The sequence below is a fragment of the Denticeps clupeoides genome, chromosome 8 (assembly GCF_900700375.1).
Source record: "Denticeps clupeoides chromosome 8, fDenClu1.1, whole genome shotgun sequence".
Taxonomy (NCBI): domain Eukaryota; kingdom Metazoa; phylum Chordata; class Actinopteri; order Clupeiformes; family Denticipitidae; genus Denticeps; species Denticeps clupeoides.
In genome coordinates, this window is record NC_041714.1 from 19,923,156 (window position 1) to 19,936,510 (window position 13,355).

Here is a 13,355-nt window from a genome sequence, read left to right on the forward strand (position 1 = left end):
CGCCCCCCCCACCCACCCCCCCCCCCCCCCCCCCCCCCCCCCCCCCCCCCCCCCCCCCCCCCCCGCAGTCCCATCTTCTTTGCACACTTCACAGTTAGTAATCTAGTTAATGAATTATTATTAATATTGAGCGATCATCTCCCAGCAAGCAATATGTAGATACTAATAACTAACTATAAAATAAAAATTCTAAAATATAGTTAGATCTATTAGTAAAATTTTGCATTTAATGTTTTTGAAAGGGTTTGTTTGGGAATGTGCACACACGGTTATCAGTAGACCAGTAGGAAACGGAGCCAAAGAGAGCAAAGGAGCACATGATTACAGACATCACAGAGCAGCAGGCAGAAGGAGGAGAGGGAGGATAAAAACCCAGGGATATATATATATATATATAGAGAGAGAGAGAGAGAGAGAGAGAGAGCAGTGCTCTCAGACCTGTCCATCCCTCCTCCTCCACAGTGGGGTCAGCAGCTCAATGAAGAAGCTGCACTGTTTACATACTCCTCTCGGTCACACACCCTCACATAAAGCAGCTTCCTGCAGAGACAAGACAACAGCCAGGGGTTGGAATCATGCATGATACACTCTCGCACGCGCACACACACACACACACACACTCCCGGGTGAGGGTGATGAGAGACGACGACGACGGGTGACGGGCTGCTGCACACCCAAGCTAGCGCCGAGGGAGCAAAAGGAGGGGTCACGTGAGATCTCAGACCCCTCCTCCATACCCGCCCCTTTGCTGACCGGAGGTGTGTTTTCCAGGTCAGGCCACACCCCCCACCTTTCTTCTCATCGGTCTCTAAGAGGCAGGGCTGTCCAATCTCCACGTAGAAGTTCTTGTTTTCTCGTACTCTTCATCATCGATAACCTTTATCTTTATTATTTTGCTGGAAAGAGAGAAGGAGAGAGAGAGAGAAAGCAGGAAAAGAGTGAGGAAACCGCAGGCCAGAAGAGAAAAACGGACAAGAGAGACACATGCAGCGGCCATGCAGAGCGCACATGTGAGGAAGAGAGGAAACGGCAGGTTAATAAAATATCTCACATCAACACACATACACAACATGTACGAGAACACGCACACACACACACACACAATCTGTTATCTTTCTGATGACTAAAGCAATAAATATGCAATAAAAAAACAAAACTCAGGAACGAAACCCCAATCGCTTAGATTGTAAATCTTTATTTTAATGGTAGTCATTGCGCTGGGGACTGACAAATTGTCCCCGCTAATGCCCCCTTGTGATGCCGACACACACACACACACACCTTCACCAAAGCACATGCACTAATGGACCGAGCTCCTCGTTGCAGGACACACCCGCTTCCATGCACCACACCTGTGCACCCCTAGCCGACCAACGCCTAGGTTATGTCGTGGTGGGATGTGAGTGATCTTTGGGTTCTAGTTTGGTTTGTAATAATAAACGTTGTTTTTTTTCGAGAAGTCTGCGCTCCGGCCCCGTGGCATGATAGCCCTTCAGAAATGTAATATTTCCTTCTTTATGGGTCATTTTGGACTAACATATGTGTAAAAGGACACACACACACCACTATAATTATGTTCCAATTATTAGTCACAGTGCTGGACTGGTCAGTGTGTTATATAAGCATCGGAACCATCAAGATGCAGAGTGGAGGGAGGAAATATGCGAGAAACGCAGCACAAGGTGACCGAGAAGGAGAGACGGACCATGGGAGGAATAAAAGAAAACAGGGACACGTGCAGGGATGAATGGACGGACGGGTGGATGGATGAAAGGGAAGGCACGGTCTCCTGAGAGCGAATCCAGGTGATGGATTGATGAATAACAGAATTATTTTTTTTCTCATTTCAATGACAAATTCATGTTCTTTCCAGGCATGGGGTTGTCATGGCAACAGTGTGTTTGACCAGTACACACGCAGCACAGATTGTTTCCAGAGCCGGCGCAAACTGTTTCTTAAGTGGTACGCATGAACGTGCGTGTGTGTGCGCGAAGACAGACACACACACACACACACACACTTATTGTTTACTTGGTAATATATAAACATTATCTGCACCCTGTCAGAATGTAGGTCAGGACGTGGTAGCTAGAAAATCATGATTAATAGTTAATATGAAGGCTAAACACACACAAACACACACACACTAAGTCTCTATTGTCATCCTCCTTTTGTTCTTGTAATTGTGCACAGTCACTGAGTGTGTGTCTGCAGCTGCACTTTTGCTGTCGTCTCGTTTTAAATCCTGCTGCCTCTATACCCCATCACAGGTGTGCTGACACACACACACACACACACACACACACACACACGTGTGCGTAAACAAAAAAAATTGTCGATATTTCTCACTTATATTTCAACAGAACCTGACAGAACACGCCACCCATATAAGCTGAACCGTGTGCTATTTACTTGTGTGTGTGTGTGTGTGTGCGTGTGTGTGTGTATGTGAGGCACTGCAGATGTCTCGGAAAGAGCGGTTCACCCAAACCACTGTATGTGTGTGCGGTTGTGCACGCGGACGAACAGGCTGCGCGTGGGTGGACGGTACTTTCAGACAAAACAAAGGGAAAAGTGTGTATCCATGTGCGAGCCCAAACTGCATGAGCTGGTGGGTGGTGTTTATCTTGTGATCTGAGGGGAATAAAAAATGCCTATGATCACCGTCCAGCAACATGCTTAAGCGAGACATAAACTCCATTCCCCCTGCCTTACACCACTACTCTGGAATTCGCACGTCTACGGCCTCAGGTCTGCGTGGCGGACCAAGAGTGAAAAGACAGGTCACTGGGACGGATATACAACCAACTACGTGTTGTTCTAAGTATGAATCCAGCACGAATCATTCATCTCTCCGTTATAGAATATTCTCACCATTCGCTCACACATTCGCTGACAAATTAGAGTCGCCAGTTCACCTAGCGTCCATGCCTTCAGACAGCGGGAAGAAACTGGAGAGTCGCGGAGAGCGGGTAATCTCCACAACACAAGGTCCGAACTGGGATTCGATAGTGATGTTTAGGACAGTGTGAGCTGTCCTAATCATCGATCCACTAGTGCTAGAGTCGAAGTGAACAGGCAGCTAGGATGCCATATGATTTCACAAATGTTTAAGAGCAGCTACAACACCCAGACAATTCTAAAAACCCAGATGGACGGGTCTCAGGTCTCAAAAAGAGGACATGGCTGGTTTAAAAGAGGACATCTGGTCACCCTGGCCTCCACAGTCACCGCAGCTGAACCCAGTCGAGATGGTTTGGGGTGAGCTGGACCAACAAGTGCTAAACACCTCTGGGAACTCCTTCAAGACTGTTGGAGAAGCATTTCAGGTGACGACCTCTTGAAGCTCATCGAGAGAATCCCAAGAGTGTGCAAAGCAGTAATCAGAGCAAAGAAACTAGAATATAAAACATGTTTTCACTTATTTCACCTTTTTTTGTTAAGTACATAACTCCACATGTGTTCATTCATAGTTCTGATGCCTTCAGTGAGAATCTACCAACGTAAATGGTCATGAAAATAACACGTTGAATGAGAAGGTGTGTCCAAACATTTGGCCTCTATAAAGTCAAATAAAGTCTGACATTAGAACTCATGGTGCTTCTTCAAATTAGTGATTAGTATGCAGATGTAGTTCACGCAGCATTCCCATTAGCACAACGACAGCAACATCAGAGAATTTCGGCAAATGCCACTCGCAAGACCTGTATTATCCAACCGTGCAAAACGCGAACTTGTTTATTAAGCCACCGGCCAGGCCTCCTTTTGCAGATTTTCTGAAGCCTCGTTCACTTTTCCCGACGGCCCTTTTGCAGAGGGAGCCGGATATTAAAAAATGTATAAATGTATAAATATAATGTAATTCTCATTAGTGGCGTAAAGTACAGCCAAGCGTCGACAAACATGCATATTTATCGTGCACGCGCAGGAATTAAAAAAAATAAAAGAAGCCTCCGTCGTGCAGCGAGACGAACAGAACGAGTCCTGCTGGCTCGGCCGCGCTCCTCGGGGAGCCGCGCTTCGCCGGTGGACGAATCAAACCACGTCTGTAGTTAAAGACTTCCGAGATTGCTGTCCGTGAGAGTAAAAAAAATCGAAATAAAAGATCCCTGTCGCGGGTGGGGAGTGCCGCGGGCCTGAATCCGAGGGCGCGAGCGTTACATAAATGTTTAATGCCCCACTTTCTGCCCGTCCAAAAAAAAAAAAAGAAAAAGCGGGGTGCAGCGGCGTGATGTCACGAAAAGTACGCACACTATCCAGCCACCTGACACAATGCAACGCCGGCTTTTTGCGTTGCTGCGGCACACGCTGATGTTGCGGGCTACTGCGGAACGCCAAGAGAGCCGTCCCTACAGCACCATCGGTAAAGTCAAGTGCTGCAACGCTGCAGGGCGGGTGCGGCACGGTGTGTGTGTGTGGTGTGTTTGTGGGTGGGTGTGTAATTGTATTTGGGGCACGCTGCAGTGTGTCGCGCCTGAGAGTGGGAGATAGGGGGGAGTGTGCCATTTCATTTATTGGAGAAATGCAGTGTGAAGTAAATCTGCAGTTTGTGTGTGTGGTGTGTGTGTGTGAGTGTGTGTGTGTGGGTGCAGTGTGTACCGCAGAGCCCGGATCAGAGGTCAGTAACCTCTGCTTACACTGCAGACATCTGTAGCTGCCTTCTGATCCCAGACCTGTACTTAGAACAAAACAGACCTACGACCAGTACACACACACATACACACACACACAGAGTTCTGACAGACTCCAGCTGGATGCATTGAGAAAGCGACAACATTTTCCAGCTATTGCATTTGCACTTAGCAACCAAACACACGCACGCCAAATTCCAGTCCCATTCAGAACAGTGTTTCAACCAGCCCAGTCAATGACTGCATGCAACGCTTACTTGTGTGTGTGTGTGTGTGCGTGTCTGTGGCGTTTACTATTTCCCCTTTAATAAAACACACAACCCCAGCTCTAACGTCCTTCGCTTCGCTCCTATTTAAGGCAGTAAAAGTGATATTTGATGAAGCAGTGGGGCCGGGGCCTGTGGCAGGTAGTAGTGTCTGTTTAACATTCACAGCCGGCCTTCTGGCTCGCTGCGTGTGTGCGAGTCTGCGTCGGGGGAAGGGACAACATGGTTTGTATGTGTGTGTTTGTGCACTCCTGGCTGTGGGTGTGTGTGGTGTGTGGTATCACTCAGTCCTGTCATGTTCCACTTAAATAAACAGCAGCAGCAGATTAAAAGCCTTTTAGACGACCGTCCTCTGCCGTTATTTTTTGGGTGTGTAAATGTGTGTCAAGAAGAAATTTAGAGGCCGTGGACTCAAATCACATTTGTCATTTCAGAGCAAAGCGAACAGAACGCTGCAGAAAAATGTGCGTGTGTGTTCACTTTTGTGCTTCTAGCTGCCTAACATGATTATTAATGTGATCATAAACGACAAAAACGAGTAAAGAGTAGCATGTTCTCAGAACGAAATATAAAGAGGTGCATCTGGGTGGCGATTTCGGTATCGTGTATTCGGTGTTTACACGTGTTTGGTTGGACTGGCACAATCGCATCGTGCTTTCGGGTTGTGAGTGGTTTAATGGAGCGGATCGAGGCTGTAACAGCGCCAGTCCACCTGCTTTCTGTCATGTTTGGTGCAACGGTTAAGGAAGCGGCCCCATAATCAGAAGGTTGCCGGTTCGAATCCCGATCCGCCAAGGTGCCACTGAGATGGCACTGAGCAAAACACCGTCCCCACACACTCCCCGGGCGCCTGTCATGGCTGCCCACTGCTCACTCAGGGTGATGGTTAAATGCAGAGGACAAATTTCACTGTGTGCACCGTGTGCTGTGCTGCTGTGTATCACAAGTGACAATCACTTCACTTTCTGTCTCGGGTCTCAGTTCTGTTCTGGGCCGAGGTGAACTTCTAGCTGAACACTCGAGCAGTCCGGACACTAATGGACAAGCTGGCCAAATCTGATCAGCAGCGCACACCCGTCATTCAGCACTCGTCATTACTGCGCGCGATGTGCAGGAACCCACACGGCCTGCTAGGAAAACTGCTACAACACACACACCACACATACACACACCACACACACACACACACACACAGTCTGCAGCATCGATCTGTGGGGACTGCCGGCTCTGGCAGGTGAGTAAACTGGGAGAGCGAGCCAGTGAATAGGGGTTTTTAGACAAATGAGGGGAACAAATGGACCGGCAGAAAACCACACTCTGCTCCATCCAGAACCTTCTTTCTTTCTTTCTTTCTTTCTTTCTTTCTTTCTTTCTGTTTTTCCTTCTCAAATGTCAGAAGGAAAAAAAACGACCTGTGCTAACTCAAACTGGAATAGAAATGCGATTCAAAGCTCATTTCATCTTAATTCAGCCACAGACCTCAAGGGAAGTGGCCACTGCTACCATCCGAATTCTCCCAGCACCACAGATTATTCACTGCAACAAACGGCCTGGACCCCTAATCAGAAGGTCGTGGGTTCAAATCCCGAACCGCTGATGTCCCCTTGATCGAGGTACCGTGCCCCACACAAGGTACCGCCTTTCACGGCTGGCCACTGCTCACTAAATACATTCATCGAAGACAGGAACGTTCAGACTGGGTGTCCTTCCCAGTGTAGGTGTCATGGCGGGGATGGGGCTTAGGAACAAGCGCTGGTACCAGCTGGACAGGTACCCTTCCTGCCGTAGTGGCCCGATCGCCGAGCAAATAATAACAATGTCATGGTATCATGGCCGGATTCTTTTTTTTTTTTTGGTTTGCCCTTCTGCAACATTCATAAACGGGCGATAAGGCATCAGCAGAAGTTGTACACTGTGAATCTAGTTACAGTTCAAAATGTACAGTTTTGGCCTGAGGCAAAGCAAAATATTGGCAACTGCAAAAAGCGAGTGTAGATGCTACGGATCTGTCCAGATCATTTCTCGAATCTCGTAACACAATCCCATTAACAGCTGACTGCATAGCTGCTATTAACCAGCCATAAAGTTACATCGGACGCCCTTATCCAGAGCGTCTTACGATCAGCAGTTACAGGGACAGTCCTCCCCAGGAAACACTCAGGGGTTGATGTCCTGCTCAGTAAGGGGGGTTTGAACTCCTACTACCACAGTACCTAGTGGATATTCCGATTTTAAACTAAATACCTTACTAGGACATGTTTGTTTTTGCTTTGTATGTTCTCAAGCAAATTCTTCCTGGCAGCAGCCATAACACGATCATAAATGTGAATCATACACGGCAAAAACGTGTATGTTCTCAGAACGAAATAATGGGTGGCGTTAGTTGAACTTTGAGAGGTTTAATTTCGGTATAATTTCAGTCAAGCTGGCGTGTTTACACGTGTTTGGTTGGACAGGCACAATCGTTTCGTGCTTTCAGGTTGTGAGTGGCCGAATCGAACGGATCGAGGTCTCAAACAGCAGAGTTCTGTTCTGGGTCAAGGTGAACGGCGGAGAAAAAAAAAAAAACTCAGTCGCTCTCTCACGTGAACTTGACACATTTTCCAAACTCGCAAAACTGTGCCACTTATGACTGCAATTGTACAAGACCCATTTCTCTCCCGTTCCATTTCTCCTCTACCCTTCACGCCTTTCTTACGCCTGCCCCCTTCGGGAATAGGGCTCTGACTGACAAGTCTTAAGTAAGTTAAAGCCATAAAAGGACCTAAATTGATCGCCAATTAGGCAGCATTCCCTCTCGCCTCTTCCTCCATTGTTTCCTCCTTCCTCCTTTCCGTTTGATTGACAGCGGGTCATCTGTCTCAGATGATTGACTTCATTATGGTTATATCGCTGTGGGTTGGGACCACTCTCCCTGGTGATAACACCACTGTAATTCCCTAACGTCGGGTTAAGATTTTTATTGACAGTGCATCACGGCCGTGGAAGCCAGGGGTTCGAGAGGAGTGTTTAAAAATGTACACACACTGGTGCATTTGTTCACCTCCGCAACACCATGCAATGAACAGGCAGTACCTGGGCTTATCCCAGCCCATGGCCACCATGTGCTTTTACAAAAAGGAGCACCCTACAAAATGCTTTGAACTCCCACATTCGAAACCTCAACATATTTCATGGAATAGTGTCTTTATAATGTTAAAATGCAAGCTTTTTGTGAAGCCACTGTAGACCATTCCAAAACTTACAGCATATACAATTCAACGGAAAAAGAAGCGAATCTCTCAGGGGAAAAAAGGAAGTAAAATGGTTGCATGAGTGTGCAAGCCCCTAGACAAATGCTTTGGTGAAAAGTGAAGTGATTGTCATTGTGAAACACTGCAGCACAGCACACGGTGACACAACGAAATGTGTCCTCTGCATTTAACCATCGCCATTGGTGAGCTGTGTGGGGACGGTACCTTGATCAAGAAGACCTTAGGACCGAACCCGCAACCTTCTGATTACGGGGCCACTTCCTTAACAGCTAGGCCACCGCTGCCCCTTACGTTTTGGTATAACTACTGCTTTCAATCATCTTGGTTAGTGGCCTTTCAGCATGGTTTGGCAATATCTCTCTTCCATATCCACTCTTCCTTGCAAGAGTGTTCCAGATCTGTCAGACTGTGAGGGCATCTCTCGTGCACAACCCTTGTCAGGGCCACCCCGTACATGACTAATTACACCCTGTTCTGGCAGGGTGGCTTACCTGAGTTTTTAGACTAATTGTATTCACACTCTGGGACCCAGTGAACCAATATCAGAATTTATTTTAGAGAAGGCTGTCAGCAAAATGCTATAAACGTGGAAGGTAGGGACCGCTGCACCCAGAAGCCACCTGAACTCTGTGCAAACTCCAGGCGGACTTGCCACCATGCTACCTGTATTGAAACAATATATTGTGACCTTTTGGGTTTCAATATGCTGAGGGCTGGCGTCCATTCCGAGCCCTCTCCTCTCTCTCTCCCCATTTTCAACTCCACATCATTAGTTGCTCAGTCCCTCTTTCCCTCTCTCTCTGTCTCTGTATTGTCTTCCTCCTCTGACATACACGTGAGGAGATGCCAGGCCAGGTTTAAAAGCGAAACCAGAGGCCGTACGGGTTCACTGAGGCTAGAGCGTGTCTGAAATCTGGACCAAACCATCCACAGACGAAACACATTTAGAAGGGTCCGGAAGCTGGAAAGAGGGGCGGGGGAAATGACAGTATTCTTCCCATCGTCAGGGAAACGGATGAAAATAGACGGAATTGGAGCATCATCTTGGAGGAGCACTTGTCTCAGCCGAGGAGAGCAGAAAAGAACCAGAACACCTGCAGCGTTTTTCCTGAGGGGAGCCATTTTTCTACATCATCTCCACCTGTGATGCAATGTAAACAAAGATGGCATCTTTATCTATCTATCTATCTATCTATCTATCTATCTATCTCTCTATCTATCTATCTATATCTATCTATCTATCTATCTATATCTATCTATCTATCTATCTATCTATCTATCTATCATCTATCTATCTATCTATTAATTTAATGTAATCAGCACATGGTGCACACAGTGAAATTTGTCCTCACCCTGAGTGAGCAGTGGGCAGCGGCCAGGGGGGCCACCACTATTATGGGGGAAATGTACATATTATATGCATTGTACTCTTATCATAGTTTTTTTGCCTCACTTGCCCATTAAATGTGTCTAGAGCTTCAGTTTATTTTGATAGTCTTAATTTTAATCCTGTCTTTATCCACTAGGAGGAATTGAGAAAAAGAAAGTATTGTGAGCAGAACCTGAACTGCAGAACCAATTTCAGCTTGTTCCAACAACAGAAGGCTGGAAGTCTTTGGAGTAGATTTTCACATTCCAGCACAAAGAACAGGTACGTGTTCGCACAGCTCAGTGCTTGCACACGTGTGTGCACAGCGCAATCACACAACACACCTCTCCGTCTGTCACTGCAGATGGGCCCAGTCTCTGCAATGGCTTAATTTTCCCACAATCCTCCTCTGCTTATTTTTTTACTGGCAGGAAATAATAGAGTAGACTAGCCAGGGAGCCTCCCCACCTCCTCGCTTTCTCTCTCTCTTATGCACTCACACACAGACACACACATACACGCGGTCACTCAGTGACACACTGAGGTCACTCAGGTCAACCCAGCTCAGAGAGTCAGGCTGATGAAACTACATTGAACAAGGATGCAACATGGAGCGCAACCCGATTCAACTGGATTCCCACTAGTTTTCCGGACACTAGAACCTCAGACATGCTGGGAAAAGGTACACACCCACACACATGCTCGAAAGGACGAGCTGTGAAAAGAGAATTGAGTGCCAGAAGACACCGACCCCGGATCAAATAACACCAGGCCCTGTTATAAAGACATACACACACACACTAAAAGCCGTATGAAAAAACAAGATCAGCTGAAGTCAGTAGCAGAGCATGCTGGGTACAGGGCTGTGTGAGCGGCTCTGCTTCTGGCCACTATGAATAGACTCTCGGTGTCTGGAGCTGGAGATCGCGGTGCAGTGCCTGTGTACGGCTCCCATGTGCATAAATGACCCTGCAGGACGTAATTAAGGTATTGCGATAATTGGAGTCATGATCAAAAGGGGATTTAAGAACTGAGTACATGAGAAAGTGCAGGACCCCGCCTCCATTGTCCAGAGAGAACGAGAGTGAGTGAATGAGGGAAACTCGGAGAAGAGTTTCTTCCTTCTCTTTCATCCCATCAAGCTGCTGAAGGACATGTCTCCATGTCATCCTATGCCACAGTGCAAAACCCCATACATTTACATTCACATTTATGGCATTTGGCAGATGACCTTATCCAGAGGACTTACAACGTGCTTTCATGTTACCATCAATGAAGAGACCAGTTCTGGTTCACTGGGACTCAAACCATGAATACAATCACTCAGTTATATTTTTTTCTTGCATAAATCAGACTATAAGAAAGTTACTAAGTATCCTCTAAAGAGGAATCTTAAGCTGCCGTTTGCCATGACCTAAAGAGGGTTTTTCTAAGCAATAAGGTCACTATATCATGAATATACTCATATATATAAAGGTGTCCTTCGAACCGACGCACGGCAGATTCCACCATATAAACTGTGAGAATATCCATGATACACCTCCTTATAAAACCGCCGGACATCAAGACGGGAAGTAAAAGTTTTATGTTCTGAGTGTTGGCTAGAGCAGCGTATATATACAGCGTATACACAGGACTCATCCGCCTTCTTTATTTCATACTGTACGTCCAAAACTGAGGCCTATGCACTCCATGTTTAATGTAGCGCAACGTAATTTCATTTTCTGTGAACAAACAGTAGCTAGAGCTGCCAGATAATCATTATGCCATGAGAAGAAAGTACTCCAACGATTGTTGGTGTCACGTTGTGTCGTTGTGTTACAGTATGTTATTAAGACAGTTTAATGTGGAGTGCTCACATTTTCCAATAAAATTCACATTTAGCAGGTTTCAAATGATAAAAAAAAAAATATTTCAAGTAATAAATACACTATTAGTAAAAAATTTCAAATGCAGCCTCACTTAATACTTGACAGTTCTGTAGGAACTGACAAAATTCCAAATATCTGGCCTTTTAGAATGTGTTGGGCGCTGAGAATGTTTTTTTTTTGCATAATCATAATCATCGTGTTTCCATTTTTTTCTGGTTCTGTTGACTTAAGCCTGAATTGGAACTGCTGTGCCAATTAAACAGGAGCTACTATTGAGTTCAGTTGTATAATTCTGATGGTTTCTGTGTGTGTGTGTGTGTGTACTTTAATGTGCACTGCGCTGAGAAGCGGTGCCTTAGGGCACCACAGACCCCCCCATGTTTTTCAGATTCCAGTTCATCTGCGACCTGCGACCCGAGAAAAACGATCAATTTACCATCTCGGGACGCACCCACTCTCTGATCCTGCTGCACTGCAGAGGGGGGGAAGGAACAAGCGAGAAGGAGGCGACCAGCGAGACAGGGAGAGCAGCGGCGGAGACGAGAGGCTTTTAAAGAAGATAAAAATAAGGGAGGACTGATGAGATTCCGGGTCGTTCTTCCGATGGAAGCTGGAAAACTTATTTCGTTTCACTATACACCGTCTTACACGTATATTGCTGAAATGACAATAAAGTCAACTTCGACATCAAAGCCGCACCCCCAGAGATTTTCCCCAGTGACTCTGTGAGCCGGTGGTGTGCTATGGGACATGTGTGTGTCTATTGAATGAGCATCAATGTGGCAAATCTGACAAGGCAGTGATCTGCGTGCTGTGCAGATGTGTGAAGAATGAAACGGACGCCCATCACGAGTCACCAGAACATTTACATTTACATTTACACCATTTATCAGACGCCCTTATCCAGAGCGACTTACAATCAGTAGTTACAGGGGACAGTCCCCCTGGAGCAACTTTGGGTTAAGTGTCTTGCTCAGGGACACAATGGTAGTAAGCGGGATTTGAACCTGGGTCTTCTGGTTCATAGGCGAGTGTGTTACCCACTAGGCTACTACCACCAGAACAACCATCACAGGTTCACATATTCTTCAGCCTCTGTTCCTCTAGTGGAGGGACGGACACCATTTTCCCAGTCAAAACGAATCATTTATGATGCTGTGGTCATCCTCATTCATGGCAATTGAAATACCATTGTAGTGCTCTGGATAAGGCAGTCTGATAAATGCCTCATGCCTAAATTGTCTCAAGTATCTGTGGTGTAGTGGTTATCACGTTCGCCTAACACGTGAAATGTCCTCGGTTCAATACCGAGCAGAAACAGACCTCTTTCTCTATGGGGCAGTGGTGGCCTAGCGTTTAAGGAAGCGGCCTCGTAATCCGAAGGTTGCCGGCTCGAATCCCGATCTGCCATGGTGCTACTGAGCAAAGCACCGTCCCCACACACTGCTCCCTGAGCGCCTGTCATGGCTGCCCGCTGCTCACTCAGGGCGATGGGTTAAATGCAGAGGACAAATTTCACTGTGCGTGGAGCGGAGGGGAGGAAGGGTCTGCGCTTCAGTTTGGCCAATAAAATCTCAGCCCAGCATGTAACAGATCTGAACTGAACGGAGATATAAAAATAACGATAATAACAAAGATGAGTGTGATTTACCAGACAATCATTTTTGCTTTGAATAAAGGGTGTGGTGGAGCAGGGAAAGACCAAATCTCGCCCTTCACACACACACACGCACACACACACACTTCCCTGCAGATAAATATTTACGCTTCACAAGCAGCTTGGACATGCCCGTATGAACAGTGGAGCTCAGTGTAATGTAATTATAAACATCATTTTAGCATAATTGCAAACATAGTTTTACAAACAGACACACAGGAACCAGGACTGACTAGAAGTAAATATGCTTGCCCAGTGCAATTCCGCACGGCGGCCAAACCCCGGGCTGGAATCGCTGTGAAATGAC

General features: G+C 46.6%; 1 protein-coding gene and 1 non-coding gene across 2 annotated transcripts in view; one reads left to right on the plus strand and one right to left on the minus strand.

Annotated features, from left to right (window-relative positions):
* Window positions 1-808: 808 nt before the first annotated feature.
* Window positions 809-13,355, minus strand: part of LOC114795129 (sodium/calcium exchanger 1-like) — a 61,971-nt gene continuing 49,424 nt past the window's right edge. The window contains exon 4 of the mRNA XM_028987976.1: window positions 809-896. Within this exon, the coding sequence (XP_028843809.1) occupies window positions 809-896 (88 nt within the window). The remainder of the gene's footprint in view (window positions 897-13,355) is intronic.
* trnav-aac (transfer RNA valine (anticodon AAC)) lies at window positions 12,639-12,711 on the plus strand. Its single transcript has one exon. It is a non-coding gene; the product is annotated as a tRNA-Val (tRNA).